This window comes from Urocampus carinirostris, chromosome 2, assembly GCF_059441175.1.
Source record: "Urocampus carinirostris isolate Australia breed hairy pipefish chromosome 2, RoL_Ucar_1.0, whole genome shotgun sequence".
NCBI lineage: Eukaryota > Metazoa > Chordata > Actinopteri > Syngnathiformes > Syngnathidae > Urocampus > Urocampus carinirostris.
This window is the reverse complement of record NC_142350.1, coordinates 51855791-51876233: the sequence shown is the minus strand read 5'-3', so window position 1 is coordinate 51876233 and position 20443 is coordinate 51855791. Positions and strand designations below refer to the sequence as shown.

The following is a 20443-nucleotide window of genomic DNA, read 5'->3' as shown; positions in this document are numbered from 1 at the left end:
TTTAAAGAAAGGCAAGTGTATTCAATAAATATTTAGCCTGTTCGGCCTGCGACCAAAGCTGTGGTTTGAGTTCTGGCCCTCTGTATAATTGAGTTTGACACCCCTGCTTTAGACCAACCATATTGAATGGATGCATGAGATATTAGAAAATAAAAACGTAAAGTTCTTAGCACGCTAGAGATACAGTACACGTAGTATGTTTACACACGAACTAAGAAGTAGAAGCCGGATTTTTTCTTCGGGGTGGATGCTGGGTGACCTCTCCAAGAGCCACCACACGCCGAGAGCGGCGGAAAGAAGCACTACAGTCATGTTCTGTACTCGGAAAAAGGTGCACACAATACAAAATCTAACTTACGGTAGCGGCCGGATATTTTTTGACACCCCGAAAAAAATAATGGTTTCTACCGTCAAATGCTCGTAAATAGGAGAGCGTCGGTTTTTGGTCATTTTTCCATCAATACGGACAAAAAAAGTAGCGTATGAGATACGTACATGTTGATCCAGATAAAATATTATAAGCATGAAATGTACATAACAAAATTTAGTGCGCGTGACATTGTGATTAACATTGCCAAATATGCACAACCTACTGCACAGATGAAATTGCTTCCTTTCACCCCGAGTGCAAACATGCAATAAATAATGCACAAATACAAACAACCATTGCCTACTTGGTAAAAAAGTAATTTTAAAATATATTCAAGATTCTAAGATTGAAATTATGGTCATTAATATCGAATGTTAAATACGTTTTCTTAGTAACCCCGTTGTACAGTGTGGGTTGGGTTGTAGGCCTATGGTGTTTAGAAAGAAAATCTGCAAAGAATAAGCCAGAATCTAAAGAGTACAGTTGGATGACATAACTCCTTATGTTAGTCCATTGTTTTAAGTAGACAGTGCCATAATTGGATCGTTTTTCCTTCAATGTCAGGTAAAAAAAGGGTCTAAAGTTACTTCTACAATGATCTGAATGCAGTGCAGGGGCGACTTGACAAACAAAAAACTGTTATGGTGGGGGATGGTGAAATGCTTTAAGCTCAGCCTGTTGCAACTGTTTCAATACAAAGTTCAGTAATTTGGAGAAATGATTAAATAAAACTATATTTAGATGCCCCGTGCATTTTTTAAACCGAATGTGACTAATTCTGGCATATGCGCTACATTACATAATGATTAATCCCGGATCTTTTCATTGACCTCTGTAGTGCTTAGCTTGTGTAATAAAATTGTTTAACTTCACCACACAAACAAAATCTGAAAGCAAACTTTTGAAAACATTCGACATGTCGTGTATTTTTCCGTGAATTCTCGCTTCTCAGTGAGGAAATCGAATAACACAAAGGAGCCATGTCGGCCACTGACGTCATTCGTCTGGCAACAAGAACGAAGGGGCCCACCTTCTCGCCACTGATTGGATATTCCCCTACAAGACCGCGACGTGATTGGTCGAATTCACTAAACCAGTGGTTACATACCGAGATGAGGACGACATTTTGTCGCTATTCAGACGCAGTCGGAAAAGGGAGGCGAAGGCGAGAGGAGGCGATTGCCTTTCCGAGATCTGTTTTCCCCCATAGACGAGGGTGACCACCAGCCGAATTTGTGGGAAATATTATCGAGGGATATCTGTTTGGCTTGAACAACTATAACCCGTACGACAGGCTTCAAACATCGAGCCTGGAGAAGTCGGTGAGAGGTTGTTTTTGTCGCTCTGCTTGGTCGCCATTACTGAGACGCAGCTTCTTTGTTATTGTTTTGCGCTAAAGTTCTTCTGCGGATCTACCGTGACGAAAAATCAAACGACCTCATCGCCTAAGTCAATTTATTACCGTGTAATGACTTAAAAAAATAAAGGGAAATGTAACATTTGGGGTTTTAATTAACAAAATTGGATTACAACCGGAAGTGCGTGTCCTAGAATATTTCATTGTTTGTGTCTTCGTAGCGCTTGGTGTTTTTTATTCACTCTCTTTATGATTCTTTTTTTATTCATTTCAGGTCCCGCGGCTTCGTGTTGAATCGTGCGCGCCGGGGTGAATTCATGTTCAGCTCGGCTCGGCGACCAAGCGACGCCCATCGGCACTGGACAACCGCAAGCCCGCCGCACTCGACGGGACAAAGAGCGCTCGACGCTTCTCGGAGACGGAGGAGACTGTTTGAAGGCGAAAAGAAAAGGACGACGAAGAGGGATCTCTTCCTGGATCAAATCGAGATTAAAAGGTAACGAGGAGCTTGTTTTCGTCTGGGGTGTGATGGGGGAAGGGTGGCTGTGGGCTGGTCGCTCTAGTCCTGCGCACGTAGGCAACGATCTGCGATTTAACTCCGGGATCGATCATAACCATTTAATTTTCTTTTAGATTGTTATACGCAGTAAAACACAGATCCATCTAATTTTGTTCATCTTGACTTAAAAAAAAATAGGAACACCAAATACCAAGAATTCTCGCGCCTCGCTTTGTTAATTGAATCTATACAAATATTCTTATAAAACTTACATACTTTTCAAGTTAGTACAGATTTATTAAATGTAAAAGGTCTGCATTTATGTAGCGCTTTTCAAGACAATGAAGACATCTCAACGCGCTTTTCAATGTGCTTCACACATTTTCCCTTTTACAAACTAACTAACCGATAGCAGCATCAGCTTGGCATCTCCCTGCTATCAGGAGCATTAGGGATTCAATGTCATGCCCAAGGACACTTCGAGATATAACACGGAGAAGTCGGGACCTGAACCTGCGACCTCTTGATCCCAAGAGGAGCGCTCTGCCTCCTGAGCTAATGCCATCCCCGTTGACATGAACTCTAAAAACATGTTCTGAGGGGTGGTCCATGACAATATTAAACCGAGGACCAGAACAAGATCATTTTTTCAGACATTTTCTGTTCAGCAACACAAATGTCTTGTTGATGACTAGCTTTACTTGGTCTCTTGCACAACTTGTACTCTTTATATTGGTCAACGAGTTTTAACACACAGCCGTATTTTTCCCCCATTCGGGTGTACATGGTAATAAGGTGCATCCCAAAATAGTATTTTTCTGGTGTTATGTCACATCATTGAGTTATAAGGTGCATTGAATTATAACTACATTGAGTGCTAGAGTTGCAATAAATAAGTACATTATAATTTAAACTATTTAATAAAAAATAATATTGACATCTGGTTTCACCACTAAAATTTTGACCACAGAGGGCACCTGAAGACTGTTTCCCAAAGGTAAAACGGTTACTGTATAAATACATGGTTACTGTGTCCGCCTTGCTTTAATCCCCCTATTCGACAGCTATCGAACAGTGTGCAAAAACGAGCACTGATGAGTTGGCATATGTGCTGCTGCCGAAGATTTGCATTTTTCTAAGTCTGAATCGGAGCCTTGCGAGGGTTCTGCATTGAACTCATTACTCCTAAAAGGCTGTAATTGGTACTAAAATGTATTAAATAAGTGAACACATTGATAAGATTTATATTTGTTTGAACGACAAGGGTATGGTAACATTTATCAATCGTCTTTTTAAATAATTAACTGATCTACTTTTGTGGCGGAATAACGGAACTATCAAAGCGGCGATGTGGTTTCAGTCTGGTCTTTCAGGTCAGAAGCATGTCTTGGGTCGAAGCACAATATACATATCTTCAGACTATGGACTATGCTTTAGGCTCTAGAAAATCTGAGATTATATTAAGATAGAAAACCCCCTCAAGTTTTAAGGCATGTTTGGCTTTGTTTTTTTGTTTTGTTTTCTGCTGCAACTTTGACTAATCAATGCAGTCCATTAAATGCACTTGCCTGTGTTTTTAGGTGACAGTCAAAGTGAAACATCATGGGAGGTGGAGGCGGAGAGCGGTGCAGCAACATTCCTGGGCCCCACCATGAACGCCCTAAAAAGAAAAACCAGCAATTGGGCAGAAGCAAGCAGAGGAGCCGCGACCAAAAGGGCAACCAAACAACGCCCAACAACGGAATCCTCTACCATCGTCGCAGCGCCGGAAACGACAAAAATGCGACATATCACTGCTCGCCGGAAGCGCGGCAAGCAGAGGCGGCCGTTTCCATCGCCCGCCTGGCCGCCGCTTACCAGCAGGACTGGGAGGGTGCATTTTGCCACCTTAACTCGCTGCTAAACGCCCGCGGCAGCCCCAGCTATGCCGGGCCCAAATTCAGCGAGCCACCCTCGCCCAGCGTTTTGCCCAAACCCCCTAGCCACTGGGTGTCCTTTCCCATTGGGGCCGGTGAGAGCAGGGAGATGATGACCTTCCAGCTAAAAAGCCTCCTGAAGGTGCAGGCCTGATAGGGAAAATAGCTGCATTACACTTTTTAATGAGCTTTTCTAAAATAAGATATTAAAGTCTTCTTCCTTTCGCTGGTAACAACAAAGCGTAGGGTTATTACCCCTTTTTTCGTCGGTTTATGTTTTTATTTTGGCTATCAAAGCAGATTGGGTGCACTTACTTTTCCACGTGTTAAATTATCACTGTCTGCTTTTGTGGACGTCGACGGTCATTTTTATTTTTTTACTCTCTGTGGATGGAACAACATGCCGTCCGATCTCAATTTTTTTCTGTGGCACATTTCAGAACGGGAGCCGCTTGGGCTTTTTTTGAAAGACGCCCAACCGCCATTCTGCAGGGAAATCACATGTACATTCTTTTTAATGGCGTTTTCGGAAAAGTCCAAATCCTGACACAAGGGCCTTAAAGCGCTCGACTCCTGTAACTTTTTTAATGCGCTGTGCGCACATGCACTACAGGAGGTGAGTCGCACCATGGCCTCACACTGCCTCTCAAAGGCGCCATTTTTCCGCCGTCCCTCTCATTATTGTTCTCCTTTTTGGAGGGAGCATTTTGATGGGGGCGTCGCCCACCGGCGCGTGTTTAAAAAAAACGATGGGAGGGGCATGTGCTCCGGTTCGTGTCCCGCTCGGAAGGCGGACATGCGGACAAATGATGCGCCTTGTGTTTGTAGTGTGTCCAAGTGTTGCGCTTTGGTGGTGCCGTGCGTTAACCAAAGCTGTTAATCTCCCTTCCCCAAATGTTCACACGACGCCATCTCATCTTTTCTCACCCGCTTGTGCCGTTTCGACTCGCGGAAGAGGAGCGACTCGGTCGGTCCTGTCTGCGGCATCGGTCGGTTGAAAATTTGAGCCGGCGCCCCCATTTCACCGCATTGCTATGCGTTCAATCATGACTTTTGAGCCCATTTTTGGCGCTGCACTAGCTGCGATTGTGTTGTTACAGGTTGCCACCTCGTTGTATCAGGCGCGTGATCGACTATCTTATTTTCCTCATGTGAGCTTTTCTTTTTATTCCCTGTGCAGATTTAAATCTGCTTCATAGCCAGACTAAAGACGACAAGACCTCATTCGTTGATCGTGTTTTTCAAGAGCCATGTAAATACTAAGAATAGCGATGGCATGTATAAAGTTCTTGTAGCATATTGTACATTTGCAGGCTCCGACTGCAACGGAGGCTTGCAGATAAAGGTATTTTTAGTACTAATGATAACACTGAATGTATGGGACGCTCGCCGTCTCGTGTTCGGAGATGCTGAAGAATATTTTTGTTAAGAAAACGAAAAAAGAACCGAGGAATAAGTCAGCACTGCACTGAAGTCATTCTGGAAATCTTGCACATATTTTTTATGAGTTTTGTACGATGCAGTGTAAATGAAAAATGTATTAATTGTACTGCGGAGAGATTGCATATGCACTGTTTATCTGGACTATTTGTTACTGTGAGTTATGTTTATAGGACCCCAGCTTCCCCCAGTAATAATTTTGACTACTTTGTATTTTTGCCCGAAAATGGTTTAGTCCCCCCACTTTCCAGCTGTTCTTCCGCCAGCTAATTCCCCCCACACCAACCTTATTGATGGATGTTCTTTAGTTTTTTTTTTTTATGTAGTCCAGCTAAATCATGCATTGCAGTCTCTCCGTTCTAAATTGAACCATGTTAAGAATTGGACTACAATTTGTTCCCCAAAAATGATCTCACATTTTTTGTTTTTGCAAGAAAATGCCCCATTACAATTCGGCTAGAATTAGTTTACAAAATATGAACAAGAAATGTTAATTTGGAAGTAAATTTTGTCTAAAAAAATAAAATCCCATCCCCTCCCCCCACAAGTGGTTGTGTTTTTCTGTCAAAGTTTTGGAAGGAAGGGGAATGCAACCTTTCAATTGAATTCCTTCGAAGAAATCCTACCATTCCTGTCATGAAAAGTACTCACAGGTCCTTCCGCGTGAGGGCGTAGCTGTGATTGATAAACTGGTGCTGCACCCATCTAAATGTACAGTTCAAAATTAGTGGATTAATAATTTATCAAATGAAGTTAGTTGAATTACAGATTTCAATGAACCCGATTGAAATCATTTTTAATGTTCGATTTTTTAGTGACCGTCTTTTCAAGTTTGATTTTACATGTCCCAAATATTGAGACTGCATTCCAAATTAGGTTCCATAGTTAGATGCCTCGGATGACAATGACGTGAAATGTCTAAAAATAATTCCAAGGGGAGAACATGGATATATCTGTGAGGACCACGCGTTTACACAAAGGTACGTACAGTACAGCATGATACTCAATGAACCATGTTGACTTTTGCGACCCTTAATCATGGCTAACATCCTCCAATACGAAAAACACCAGATAGCTGTTGTAAGGCTCAAACTGTAATTGTCTACATCGGGGTTTCAAACTCAACTGAGTTAAAGCTATGAAGCTAGGATTTACACAAAAACGGAGCCGATGAAAACATTCAGCTGTTCTTATGGGGACTTATATATATATATACGTCCACTAAATGTTGCTGTATATAGAGTATAGGAAAATAGAGTGAAAATTGAAAAAAAATAAATGCATTACTCTTTTATTTCTCCTTTTACATGATTATTAGTCACACTTTTTTCTTTTCGCTTATTCCTCTTCAAAAGTTAAAAGGTGCGTCACTTCAAATCTCCGTATTTTGCGTTCTTCCGTTGTACTTTTAGCACTTGTTTTCAGTGGTACGACAGAATACAGCAACATCTAGTGGGAAAACAATACACAATATCCCTTCAACTTTCATAAAAAGATGGGGGCCTCAAACTATCATCCTAGAGGACATGAGTTAGAGCCCCCTGATTTACATGGAAAAGCAAACACCTCACGAACTGACGACAAAAAAGAAGACCCAGTTCTTAAAGTGAGCAACTGTTAAAACTTGATTGAAGTTCAGCGGCCTCCGAACTTATCCTCTGACCAGGAATGGGATCGCGAGCGAGAACGCGACGGGGAGCGATCAAACGAGCTGGGGTCCGTGTGGAAGTTCTCTTGCCGGGCGCCAGGGCTGTGTGACCTGGATCGACTCCTCTGGTCTTTGGGTCTGGACCTCACAGGTGAGCGAGATGCTGTGCGGTTCCTGTGGTGCCTGTGACCACCCCTGTGCCTGATCACCAAAAATTGTAAACCTTAAATAAAAGATCCGTCGGAATTCGCATACATAATAACTGTAAAGGCTTCTGGGAGGATTTGTGATGTCATCACTCCCATCTTTATTCTAAAAAATTGGTTACCTGACATCTTCACGGCTTCTGCTACGTCTGTATCTGCCATAAGAGCGTGAGCTGGAACACAAAATGAGAAAGCAGTATCAAGGTCTACTGAAACCAACGCTAGAGAAATGTGGACATACAGTACTACCAGTTTATTCCAGCACCTCTAAACACAATAATTTTGGTATGCGAGGTTTAAAACAATAAATAATATACCCCGCTTGTCAAGGATAATCCAGTATACATGTAGCCCCAGAAACTAACATTATAGATCGCTCGAAACCAATCACCACAGGTGACAGCGTAACACCAGGTTCAACCTGGTGAACCAACCAGTTTGCGCATGCAAAAATACTACAGGAGAAAAAGTGGTATGATCAAAAGTCTATCTCATACCTGTCAACCTCCACCAATTGCTCCCATTATTAAAGATTGTAAATCCTTATTAAGCGAAAATAAACCTTACAAACAGAGCAAGCAATAATATGTACAATATTGCGACAAAATTATCAATCTATGACGATGGTTTCTGCTAACGGTGACAGAGAGGATCCGAAATAGAGCTGAAATTGGCAAGTACTGATCAGTCCTTTTTAAAAAAAGTTTTCCGTATAGAAGTTAACGGCGTACACAACATAATATGATGAAAAAACATAAATTGGGGGAAGACTTATAAATTGACAAGTATGCGATCAAAGTCACACTTCCTAGCAATTGGCCCCCCAACCTCAGCCTCTTCTTGCATACTATATGTAAACCTTCCTGTGGTGCAACTTCCTGGTTAGTGCTCATACTAAACTCACATTTAATTTGTTAACATCTCTTCCATATTACTGTATGTTTCATGTTTAATTACTACTTGAATGTGTTATTAGTAATTAGAGTGTGTTTTATAGCAATCCCTGTTTCACTGAAGATTTTAGATGGTCAGGGACAGGTCAATTCGGTTTAAATTATTTCAAATAGAAAAAATTCGCTAGTTACACGAGCAGTTCGAGCTAAGGGCTCGATCCTGGAACGAATTGCAGTCGCATGCAGAAGTACCACTGTAAAAGTAAAACTACAAAAGCAGGTACATACTCCCTGGGGCTGTCGGACCTTCTGGCCCGTCGGTCGTATGAGGGGCTGCGTGAGCGCCGGCGATCGTAGCTTCGACTACGCGACCGGCGATGGCGATCGTCGTCATCGTAGCGCGAGAAACTGCGAGGGGAATGACGCTCTTTGGATTTCATCTGGTTAGGAGCTTTGAAGAGACACAGCCGGAAAACAGGTGGTCAGATTTGACAACAAATTATTTTCCGGACTGTCAACACTTTTTTCATGTTGTCTGGTCCTGCAATGTCTGGAACAATTTAGAGATGAATATAAATATATATATACTGCATTATCAGCGGTATAAGGCGCACACCCCCCCCCCCCAACTGTCTATTGTCACCAATTTTTCATTCATAAGGCACACGGGACTATAAGGCACATGAAAACAAGACTACAGCATAAGCTACTGTGTACATGGTTTGGCTCTTTATACACTTACGGAAAACAATAGCATGTGTCACCGATTAAAATAACAAAGCTTGGTTTGCAACAGGAATCTAACTGGGGTCACTTCGGTAAAGCCGCTGGTACAATTACCAGACATACAAAAATACATTAGAGCTTATATCATTATAACACCATTTTTACTCATGGTCCTAGTAACACTGATTTGCCTGGTGTGTTTTATTCTGCATGAACCTATGCGAGCCATATTTGGCTCTTTTCATGACTACAAGTATGTTCGCCTTTCGAGCGGGACACAAACACTACAAGTATAATTAAACTCATGCAAACCTCATCTATAGCATTTCAAGTCTGATGAACTCGGACTCGATTTGAGTGCTAAAAACTGCTAACAGACAGAAACGCCAGCCAAGCACACAAAGCAATCTGATTGGGTGAACCGTAGGGGTGGTCGGAGCTGTGCACGCAGTGCACTTCTCAGCACAGTCTGCAACGAAGGTGAATACGCCAGTATTGTCATTTGCAGTATTTTGTTTTGTGACATTATACTGAATAACTCTGCTTGCACCTTGTTTTGAAATTGTTATTTAAGAAAGAAAAGGAAGGTGAGAATGAGCCTCAACGATCTTAAGTATAGCGGAAGGAGGACAAGTTTAAAGCGGTATATTTGTTGATCTGCGACACAGGCTATAGGATTATTCTTATTTTAGAATTTTTGTTAAATAAATCGTCACAGTTAAATAAAATGCATATAAAACTAAGATTTTGTCTGGAGAGCGGGTTTGCTAAAAATTGTCTTAACATACTGTGACTGTTGTTCGCAAAAGCCTGCATCATTTCCTAAGAACTACACGACCCATAAAGTGATGCTGAAAGTGAAGTAAGTGAACACTTTAAATGGAGATTCAGCAAAGCGGTTCTGGGGACAATGGACAGGGATTTCGATGGTTTTGTTTGGTATGGATTACCTGTAAATAAAAAAAAAAGTTTTGCATCAGCTCTTTTAAAAAAAATTGGTTTATCCGTGTGTTTTACTCCATAGTCAATACTTTACCATTACGAAGCTCAGTTTTACTTCCGTTGTATTTTTAAATATGTATTAAATAGAGTAACAGCTATGGATACTGCTCCTTTTAGCACTGTGCTCCCTATGGTCGTGAAAGTACAGTAATTATTTCTCAAATGCTGTACTATACTGTATTATGCAATATATAAGAACCATCGAATTATAAGACGTTCTTTTACATTTCTAGCCAATTTGGGGTTTTTAAGTGTGCCTTATAGTCCAAAAAATTTGGTAAATATAAAGTATTCGTTTTTTTGTTATCTAACAAAATATATCCATACCTAGCTCTGATGCCACAGGGGAAGTTGCACAAAAACGGGTTGGCAAACTATGTCAAGGGTTTCTTTTTGGTATTTTTTTTTAAAGTATGAGCATTGATAACTTCGGTATAACTATTAATTAACCAAATGAAAAGGCAAAATGTTTAGAAATGGTTTAAACTTATGCAGTGAAACGGCAGCCTAAACTCCTTAACAGTTCATAAACCAGAAACTAGGATAATAGTAAGAATCGAAATCTTACTCTTGCGATCCCCCTGGGCAAACTGGATCTCGATCTGGCTCCCAGATACCCACTTGTGATCCAGGTTGTGGAGGGCGTCTCCAGCATCTCGGACATCTTCGAATGTGCTGATGTGGTTAAGGTTTTTTCAGGATCCACTTATTATATTTTCCTTTATACTCATAAATAACTGAAGATGCCCATTAGAAAGAGGCCAGTTTTTGATGATTAGCGACACATTGAGGTCATTGTGAAATCATGCCGTCAACAAATTGACAAGCAGTCTAGTCTACAATCACGAAGTCATCAGACATACACAGCAAAATGGCTCATGTTCTTGCATGGACACAAATACATAGAACCGAAAAGTTGAGGTTTGAATTTTGCGTGGACAAGACAGATCAATAAATATTGACCAGATTTGCGGAGGATACAATAAAAAAAATCTTGTCTTGTTTCCCTTTTAAAATGCTTGATCTTTGAACTTGAGCTTGCTCTTTATTGCCTTGGCAGAGGAACGTAGCACTTTGTCTTTGCCCGTTATACAGTTTTCGCCTGCTTTTCCTCACCATGGCCCATAAAATGGAGACGCTCCCCTCAGGAGAAAAAAAATGGCTGCTCGCTTGAGCCCCTCTTTGCATCTTGACGCTTTTGCTGTGTTTGATTAGTGCCTATCACTTGTTCTTTGTCTTTGTCTACTCTACCTGGTAACTTTTCTGTGTGTAGTGGGAGGGTGAGGGCGGGTTCTCCAGAACTGTATCTTTATTATTCTGAGGCAACAACAGAAGAGATATCAGTTACAATTGGGACATTGAAATAGCACACAAGAAAGGATATTGAATGTAAGCAAATCCTCTTGGCCGTCGCGTATAGAAGTCAAGGGGAATGTAGACGTCTACAATAGGCCCGTAACGACCAAACTCGCGCCGCAAATCTTCTGGCCTAGAGTGTTGTGAAATAATGAAATGAACACATTTCTTTTTTAAATTCTTATTGCATCCACGTCGAGTGTGAACAAACACAACAAGTTCAACTTTGCTAAGTAGAAGTCGTTCTCGCTAAAGAGAAGAGGGAAAATTGAGAAAAAAATATATCAAGAAAAATCATCCACAAAGATGGCTAATAAGAGTCTTTTCAAAAGCAACCACTTACTAAAATGTATTTTTTATTTACCGTTATGTTATGTAATAGTTCATGGATTAGCAAAAGACTGGCACCCAAAAATATTGCGTGCATTGATGATGAAATGTTTATCGTTCAGCAAAGAACAAAAAGTGAACTTTGCGGCATCAACCTATTGGCCTATCAGCAATTAAACACAAGTGGAGGGTAATAAAAGTTGAATTTGACATTTTATTAAATAAACCACTGAATGTCCAAAAGAAATAAGTTTCATTGAGCAGTAAGACAATAATAATCTGGTTTATAAGCACAAAAATAATTATAATTGAACACATCTTAGTAAATACAAAATCAAACAACATATTTTCAATTTATTCCAAGTGTAAAATAACATGTAAAAAGTATAGATATTTTATAACATTCCAACCTGTTAACATTTCACTTTATATTATGCTATGTCAGACCACTTGGCAGTGACCTGTGGGGTCCCCCAGGGGTTCCTCCTGGGACCACTCTTGTTCAATCTTTACATGCTGCCCCTGGGCCAGTTAATACGCAGTAATAACGTGTCCTACCATAACTATGCAGATGACACTCAGATTTACATCTCGCTGACAGCAGGTGAACATGGGCCAGTGAACTCACTCTGTCACTGCCTCCAACAGATCACTGAGTGGATGCAAAACAACTCTCTCCAACTAAACTCAGACAAGACTGAAGTCATTGTCTTTGGCCCATTGGTGGAAGCTTCAGTCCAATGCAGCCCAAAACACAGGTGAAGTGCATCCTCTACTGGCCGATTGTTTTCTGTGTAACAGATGCTTCACCTTCCCTGATGACAGTGTGGCAGGTCAAACGTCAGCTGTACCTCATCCACATTTATGATGTTGTCTGGTCCGATCAAACTATCTTTGTTCGAATCAATCTGTGAAAACGTACGACTTTTTCCTTGTCTTAGGGGGGAGTTGCTGACACAAAGTTGTCCGTGTCCTAAAGGACAGACCATTTGGTTTCACATATATCAGACACCATGACGGTCCTCCTTTGAAATCCCAAATTTTCTTTTTGATAGCCAGTGCTTATGCTTTCAGTCTTATCTACACAGTGGAAACAACTTTGGTCATCTGCTCTTTGTGTGCTAGCCTAGTCTTCAAGGATATTTTCCAGTTCAAACCACCTGCTTTTATCACCTTTAAAAGCTTTTTTTCATTTTACAATGCTCCATTTCTTCCTGCTACCGTTTCCAGCCTCTCAACATCAATTTGTTCACACCAAGTTAGACCTAAGATTTATGGCCCGAGCCCGAACCCGAGGCAATTTCGGGCCGGGTCGGGCCTGAAATGTCAGTCATACGGTCGGGTCGGGTCCGGTCCTGCTTTTTTTTTTTTTTTTTTTTTTTTTTTAAATTAATTATTAATTATAAATATATGTTCATTAAAAATATATACTTAAACTATGTATGGATACTAGACCAAGGAATATAGTAAATCAAATAAATATTATTTGTGTACAATTAGTTGTGATTGCGGAAATCATAGCGTACAGTGACGTTGGTGACTTTTCCATCCGCATTAACAAACGCATTTTGTAAAATACGATCGCGCTTTATTGTTTAAATAAACGCGTTATATAGACTAGAATCTCCCAATTATTATAATTAGCTCGCTTTATTTTGTTTTAAAGCGTATTATATAGAATACGATCGCTTTTGTCGGAAGCGTACATTGACGTTGGTGACATTTTCATCCGCGTTAAAAAACGCAATTTGTAGAATACGATCGCGCTTTATTGTTTAAATAAACGCGTTATATAGACTAGGATCTCCCAATTGTTATAATTAGATCGCTTTATTGTTTTAATAAGCGTTTTATATAGAATACAATCGCTTTTGTCGGAAGCGTACATTGACGTTGGTGACATTTTCATCCGCGTTAAAAACGCAATTTGCAGAATAAAATCACGCTTTATTGTTTAAATAAACGCGTTATATAGACTAGGATCTCCCAATTATTATAATTAGCTCGCTTTATTGTTTTAATAAGCGTTTTATATAGAATACGATCAGGGAGGGGGGGGAATTTGCATAGGAGTCGGAAAAGGGCACAACACGTCAACACCCGCTCAATGAAAGTGCTGCGCTAAAATCTTAAGGACGTACTACTACTGCTGCTGTGGATTATGGCCCAATGATCAAGTCGTCAAAATGACGGACGCCCTTAAATGTTTTCGCTACCTCAAAAAAAAAAACCGTCAATGACAGATTGTCGCTTAATGTAACATCTGCAGTGCAGACACAGAAATATAAAAGATGTAAATGTTTATACAGTTTTATTTAACTTAGGCCTAGATGTTGTAACAAAAGGCAGAGTTTAATTTGTTATCATAAATCACCCCTCCTTATAAATAAAATATGTAATTTCGGGCCCCCTCGGGCCGGGCCAGCAAATCCAGTTAATTAGTCGGGCTCGGTCCGGGTCGGGTTTAATACCCCTCGGGCCTGCGTCGGGCTCGGGTGCTTTTTTTTGGCCCGATCTTACCTCTACACCAAGGCCGAGTCCCATTCTTCGCACTTTCACTCGCTATGTGCCCTAGTCACTCGGTTTGCGCGTTCACGTGAAAATTGAGTGTGTCCCGATACTCTCAAGTCCGAGGCAGAAGTGACCTCAAACCATGTCGTAACCACTTCAAGACCGAGGGGGCTCCCTACCTCACTTGGCGGCGAAGTGACTACCCAGAAGGCTTTGCGAATTCTCAATATCAACAAACATGCCCGGAAAGGAACCGCACAAATGTAAGTAGTTTTCCACAACCACGCATGTATTTGCAACAAAATGTATTGAGATATCTTAGTTGGACGTAAATGCAATAGAAAATCGTATTTTCGCGTTAAAACATGAACATTGCAAAATCGCTACTTTACGAAGTGCACAAATCTACCAAGGGAGCTGCCAAAAAATAATCTTCACGCTACAAACTCTAAAGTAGGATAACTGCATAAAATCACGGTTCAGCCCATCCCTGTTTGTATCTTAAACGAGTCGTGCTTTTACATGTACATGGCCAGTCGCTAAAGGAGCATAGTCAGAATAACGTTCTGGACATACGCGCTTGTTTACTGCACACAATTTCGGGTGTCGTGTTTTATTTACAATATGATTATTTCATGTGAGATCAGAATGCATTAGTTTTCATCATGCATTATGAGTAATGTCTCCGAATTTCACGTGGAAATACAGTTGAAACAAATTACTATCACACAGTCCACTGCCTTCTCTGTAAACACATATTAAGTAAACTAATTACCTTTTCAAAATGTTGTCCAAATGTGGAGACAATTCTAAAGCATATGTGATGCTGGCCAATAGAAGGCTCTTACAGCCATAAGAATAACATGTCAATTTTGTGTATCTATTCACTATCAAATAATTATCCAGAACACATCCTATAATTTCTCACATCAACTTGTTGAGCATCCTATACACAGTTGTTTTTGTGCAATACACAAGCATTAAGTAATTCTTGTTTTTTCCACCCAACCTAAAGGCCAATGTGGAACGTCCCGTGGAAGAGCTGGCCACCATCACAGCTACCACGCCATCCACACCGACGGGCACGTCGTTGGCATCTTCTAATCCGGCGCCAAACCCCAAATCACCCAGAAAAAAAAGGAAGCACGATACACTCCTTGACTTTTTGAAAGCGGAGTCTGCCGGAGTGAGGAAAAGGCTCGAGGAAACTGTGGCCAAAACTGAGCGGTTCCCGTCCTGTTTGGGAAGCTCGTGGACAAATTTCCAGAACAGTGACATCCCTGCAATGTTTCCCTTTGTTTTATAAAAGGAAAATATTTTATTTTATTAAGAACTCGATGAAGTTCCAGTTTGTGTTTTCCAGCTTTATGGAAGTATTGGTATATTTTTGTTACAATTTGTGACATATTATTTATTTACTATTATGTATTTCGGCCCAATGTGATTTTGTTTTTCTGAAAGTAAACTATTATTTAAACTGGAGTGATTTGTAGTTGTTTTCTGTCCAACAGTCACATAGTTCACACACAGTATCTCACATCATTATGAAATAAACCACCAAGGTGTTACTCAAAATAAAGATGTTTATTGAATAGTAATGCAGAAAAGCACGGAATGCAAATGTGGGTCTGACTTCCAAAGCCTAAAACATGGCTTTTGGGCAATTTATTCCATATTAACTGTGGACAATTCTGTGTATCGTGGACCTGGGAACCCTGAAGACCCGTGACACCACACGGTAGGACAGACCGTGGGCCAGCCAGTATAGGCCCTCCAGCCATGGCCCTGTTCCCTCTTTAGCAGCTCCTGCAGGGCCCACATGACCTTCTTGCTCAACCTTAAGTCCTGAATGAGTTTTGACTTCACATCGAACCATAAGCACAGGATGGGAACATTCCTGTCCAACCTGTCCACGCTTATGGGACAGCCACTCTGGAACACAATAGATAACAGACAATTTAGACATAAATGTGGGCATAGATGATGTAAGCATCATGAAAACATGTTGAAATGAGCTTTTTTATATCCAATGACAACTCTTTTGAATTAAATTCCTTATGAACCAAGGTTTTTGGGTCGTACAGGGAAGTTTGGTGACGATATTATGTCAGCTTAAGGGTCAGGTGGACTGTTCTTGTGTTTGTTTACTTTTCATCATGTCACACACTAAAGACCCCTACTATATGTCATAAAATGGCATTAAGATACTAATAAGTAGATTGCCATTTATGTCTACACAAACATAAGGTATTATGTGAACGTGCATTGTATGTTAACTTTTACTGTATTTGACCGAACGGGTCATTTTTTTAATGAGTGTACGTACCTTGTAAAGATGAATCAGCACTACATAGCGCCGAAGCTGTCTTCAGTATAGCACATTTCTCCTCCGTTTATTGGAGACACGGAAAAGATGATGAGCTTTCAGGCAATCGGTAATAACACAGCAGTAGCGGGCATTTTTAACATTGCACGAACTCTCCAACTGACACACTACAAGTTGAGACTCGAGTTGTTTACATGTGACGTAGACCAATACGTCACTGAGGTCTACAGCCAATTAATATTACCGCCATCTCCTGGACAGGGGTGGAACCTTGCAAGTCTTGTCCAAGCCATCTCCGCTTTGCACTTCACTCGCGGAGGGCACTCCTCTTCGAGGGACCTCACTGGAGGGTCCTCAGGGCCGAGTGAGAGAAATGGGATTGGGCCCAAGTCTACGCACAGCAGCTGTTTCCTTTGTTATCAGCCAGCTCGATTGCTTTTAACTTGAAAGCTGCCTCATTAGAATTCTGTCTTGGATTTTCCACGATGAAGCTTTGTATATGCTTATTTCAGAAATACAAGGTACCGGTACATTAAACTTGCGTCTTCCTCGACAAAAATATTCCAAATATTCCACCCGTCTCACGCTTACCAATACTGCTAGGGCGCCTCTGGCAGCCGTTAGAAAAAAATGCATTATTTGGCCACATAGTTGCAACAGCCGCAGGGTTGAAAGCTTGGGGGAAAAGTCGCAGCTTATAGTCCGAATTTTGTGGTATATGGAGGTACCACATATTCTTTTACAAGTTTTAAAAACTAGTGATATCATATTAACTGCTTAAATAAGCCCATTATATTCGTGGTGTGATCCTTTGAATAGAGTATCAAATGTACATTCTATATTACAAAAAATATATGAAATAGGAGTTTGGAATCAAGTTTTGTCCTAGACCAGGGGTCAGCAACCCAACATGTTAAAAGAAGCATACCAGAAAAAAATCTATTTTTTTTGCGTGGAGCCGCAAAATAAAAAGTTGGAACCTTGAACGCGAGTGACACAGGGAAGAGGAAAAAGGAGCGAAGGGAATATCTGCTGAAGTAGTTGAAAATGTAATATTTATTCTACGCCGTTTTTACAGCACGGGAAAATATTAAAAATCCTTGAGTCATGTTCATCTTAATATTATATTATTATTAAAACCTAAAATCTCTTTCTATTTGTTAACATTTTTGGAAAAGCACCAGGGCTAAAGAGCCGCAGGCAGATCCTGAGACGAGGGTCACCAAACCCCGGTCCTAAATCACCCATCCATCCATTATCTGCACCGCTTCCCCTCAGTAGGGTCGCAGGGGTGCTGGAGCCCCTCCAAGCTATTTTCGGGCAGTGGGACGTCCTGAACTAGTTGCCAGACAGTCGCAGGGCACACAGAAACATACAACTAACTTGCTCATTCACACCTAGGGACAATTAGCAACCAATTAACCTGACATGCATGTTTTTTAGGATGTGGCAGGAAACAGGAGAGCCCGGAGGAAACCCACGCAAGCATGGGGAGAACATGCAAATGCCGCACAGGAAGGCTGGTACCTGGATTTGAACTCATGACCTCAGAACTGTGCCGCGGACACGCTAATCACTCAGTTGAGTGCCGCTTGTCCTGGATCATATATTTTGATAATTTACTTTATAAAATTACAGAATAACTATTACAAGAGTCGACACGTTTTATTAGATTTTTTTTCATGATTTTAAACCAGTGATATTATACAAAGTTCCAAAAGCTTAAGTTAAATTCAAGACTTTTTAAAATTCCTTTTGTCATCCAATTTAAGAAAAAGTCCACAAAAAACGCAATTAAAACAAGACGAAAACCCCCCAGCTAAATTACAGGGCATTATAAACAAAGGTTTTTAATTAAAATTTTAAATTGCATTTTTTCCATTTGAAAAACAGATAAATTGATAAAAAGGATGTTTAGAGTACATTATGGATCATCAGTCAAAACTGGCAGATAAATAATAATTCCAAAGAACTATTCTGCTACATTCATGAAGGATTTTCATCATGATGCATGATAAATGTTTTTACTAAATCTTTTTAGTTCCAACAAATAAAATTCCCATTAATGTTTTCACACTTAAGACTATCGAAAATTTGATTTAAGGCATTTTAATGCCAATTAAGGCATTGTTTTTAGAACGAAGACGTTAAGGATCAGCGGGAAGCCTGTTATAATAACTACTTAAATGTGATACTTAAATGTGCACATTATATTCATCTTGTGAACCTCAGACTGTAGTAATAATTGTTTATTTCAGATTTAACTATTTAGGTGAAGTAATTTCAGATGCATGTAACTATTATTTTGTCATTGCCCATGTTTTTAATCAGGAATCACCAACTATTTTTCTTTAAAAGCTGAGAACCATTTTTTTGTGCTGATTAGCACGATGTGTTACCAGTTAGATATGCATTTATAAAATTACAGCTCATCAGGTTCGTTCTCCATTGTTATGTTATTGCCAGGTTGTAATTAAGAGGGTTAAAATGAGCTCATTTGACCAGTAAAATATCATGCCAATTCGAAATCATATTTTATAGAAAATAACAATGACCCATCACTGGTGAGCTATTTTCAGAACCAGTCTGTAGGCTAATTAGGGGCTACCTGGTACTATGTTTTCAAAAATATTTATGTTAAATATTAAACTAGTATGCAGCACGGCAGATGAGTGGTTAGCACCTCTGCACACAGTTGTGAGGTCATGAGAGCTCAGGAGGTAGAGCGCTCGTCTTGGGATCAAGAGATCGCAGTTCGAATCCCAGCTCCTCGGGTTACATGTTGAAGTGTCCTTGGGTAAGACACTGAACCCCTAATACCCCCAATAAGCAGGTTAGCGCCTTACATGGCTGCACGGCCGCTATTGGGAAATGTGAAGCACGCTGTAAAGCGCTTTGGGAAGTCTTGACTTGAAAAGCGCTATATAAATGCAGATCATTTCATTTTCATTTCATTTCAACCTTCCTGTGTGGACTTTGCATGTTCTCCCCATGCTTGTGTGGGTTTCCTCGGGGCACTCCCACATTCCAAAAACATGCATGTCAGGTTAATTGGCCGGTACAAATTGTCCCTAGTTGTGAATGAGTGAGTGAGTTGTCGGTCTCCATGTGTGCCCTGCGACTGGTTGGCTACCAGTTCAGGGTGTTCCTTGCCCAAAACCCGAAGGTGGCTGGGATGGCTCCAGCCCTCCCCGCGACCCTACTAAGGATAAGCAGTGCAGATGATGATGAATGAATTAAACTAATATACCTCAACAATGACGACTTTGATACATATTAACACACTTTGCTCTTGTTTAAAGTAGCCCCCCTACATTCTAAAAGATGAAGCTACATTTATAAACATTATTTTGCTTGATTAAATCCAATACTTTGAAAAATAATACCGTATAATCTAAACAGCGGTGGGTTGTGCTTCAAATACCCGGATGTTCACAGCTCTTTCGAATACTAGTTAATAACGTAATAGTATTTGAGTGTTGCGTTACACGTGTCGGGCTAACTGTTGACATAAATCGTTTAGTAGTCTGAAATTCTTTCGGACAATACTATGAACCTTTAAGGGGAGAGAATTGCGAGACTGTCGAACTAAAGAGGCCAGGTAGCTGTAGCTAAATTAGCAAACAGTGGTCATTAGGACTTACCTCGCTTCGTCGGAGATATTGCGGACAAAAAGAGAGGAGTTTGGGGGTCGCAAGTACCTCGCCATTTATCACGACAATTGAGTGCCCCACGAGGTTTTTTTTGGGGGGAATTATCCACTAATTTAGTGAATTGTTTCTGTCGCGGTACGGCAACCCCGACCCTCAAAATGTACCTGAAGACGTAATGGAGGCGATACGCATGCGCAGATTGCGCATGCT

General features: G+C 40.6%; 3 protein-coding genes across 3 annotated transcripts in view; 1 reads left to right on the top strand and 2 right to left on the bottom strand.

The window, feature by feature from the left end:
* Window positions 1–1648, bottom strand: part of cnr2 (cannabinoid receptor 2) — a 21560-nt gene extending 19912 nt beyond the window's left edge. The window contains exon 1 of the mRNA XM_088327039.1: window positions 1479–1648. The gene's annotated coding sequence lies outside the window, so the exon portion shown is untranslated. The remainder of the gene's footprint in view (window positions 1–1478) is intronic.
* pnrc2 (proline-rich nuclear receptor coactivator 2) lies at window positions 1491–6129 on the top strand. The gene is made up of 3 exons (XM_088327041.1): window positions 1491–1692; window positions 2002–2223; window positions 3807–6129. Exon 3 carries the CDS (start codon window positions 3829–3831, stop codon window positions 4294–4296), a length of 468 nt encoding a protein of 155 aa, XP_088183167.1. The 5' UTR covers window positions 1491–1692; window positions 2002–2223; window positions 3807–3828; the 3' UTR covers window positions 4297–6129.
* Window positions 5300–20443, bottom strand: LOC148372350 (serine/arginine-rich splicing factor 10-like). Its single transcript, XM_088327040.1, has 6 exons — window positions 20225–20443; window positions 11442–11546; window positions 10626–10729; window positions 8618–8780; window positions 7559–7609; window positions 5300–7431 (listed from the first exon to the last, which is right to left on the bottom strand). Exons 1-6 carry the CDS (start codon window positions 20287–20289, stop codon window positions 7218–7220), a joined length of 702 nt encoding a protein of 233 aa, XP_088183166.1. The 5' UTR covers window positions 20290–20443; the 3' UTR covers window positions 5300–7217.

Excerpts from the sequence above, each read along its gene's own strand:
- LOC148372350 (XM_088327040.1), bottom strand. The coding sequence starts at position 20,289 with ATGGCGAGGTACTTGCGACCCCCAAACTCCTCTCTTTTTGTCCGCAAT. Across the intron at positions 10,730-11,441 it reads AGAGGATTTGCTTACATTCA|ATTCGAAGATGTCCGAGATG; the intron begins ATATCCTTTCTT and ends CCACATCAGCAC. Across the intron at positions 8,781-10,625 it reads TGCCCAGGGGGATCGCAAGA|CTCCTAACCAGATGAAATCC; the intron begins GTAAGATTTCGA and ends GTCTCTTCAAAG.
- pnrc2 (XM_088327041.1), top strand. The coding sequence starts at position 3,829 with ATGGGAGGTGGAGGCGGAGAGCGGTGCAGCAACATTCCTGGGCCCCAC.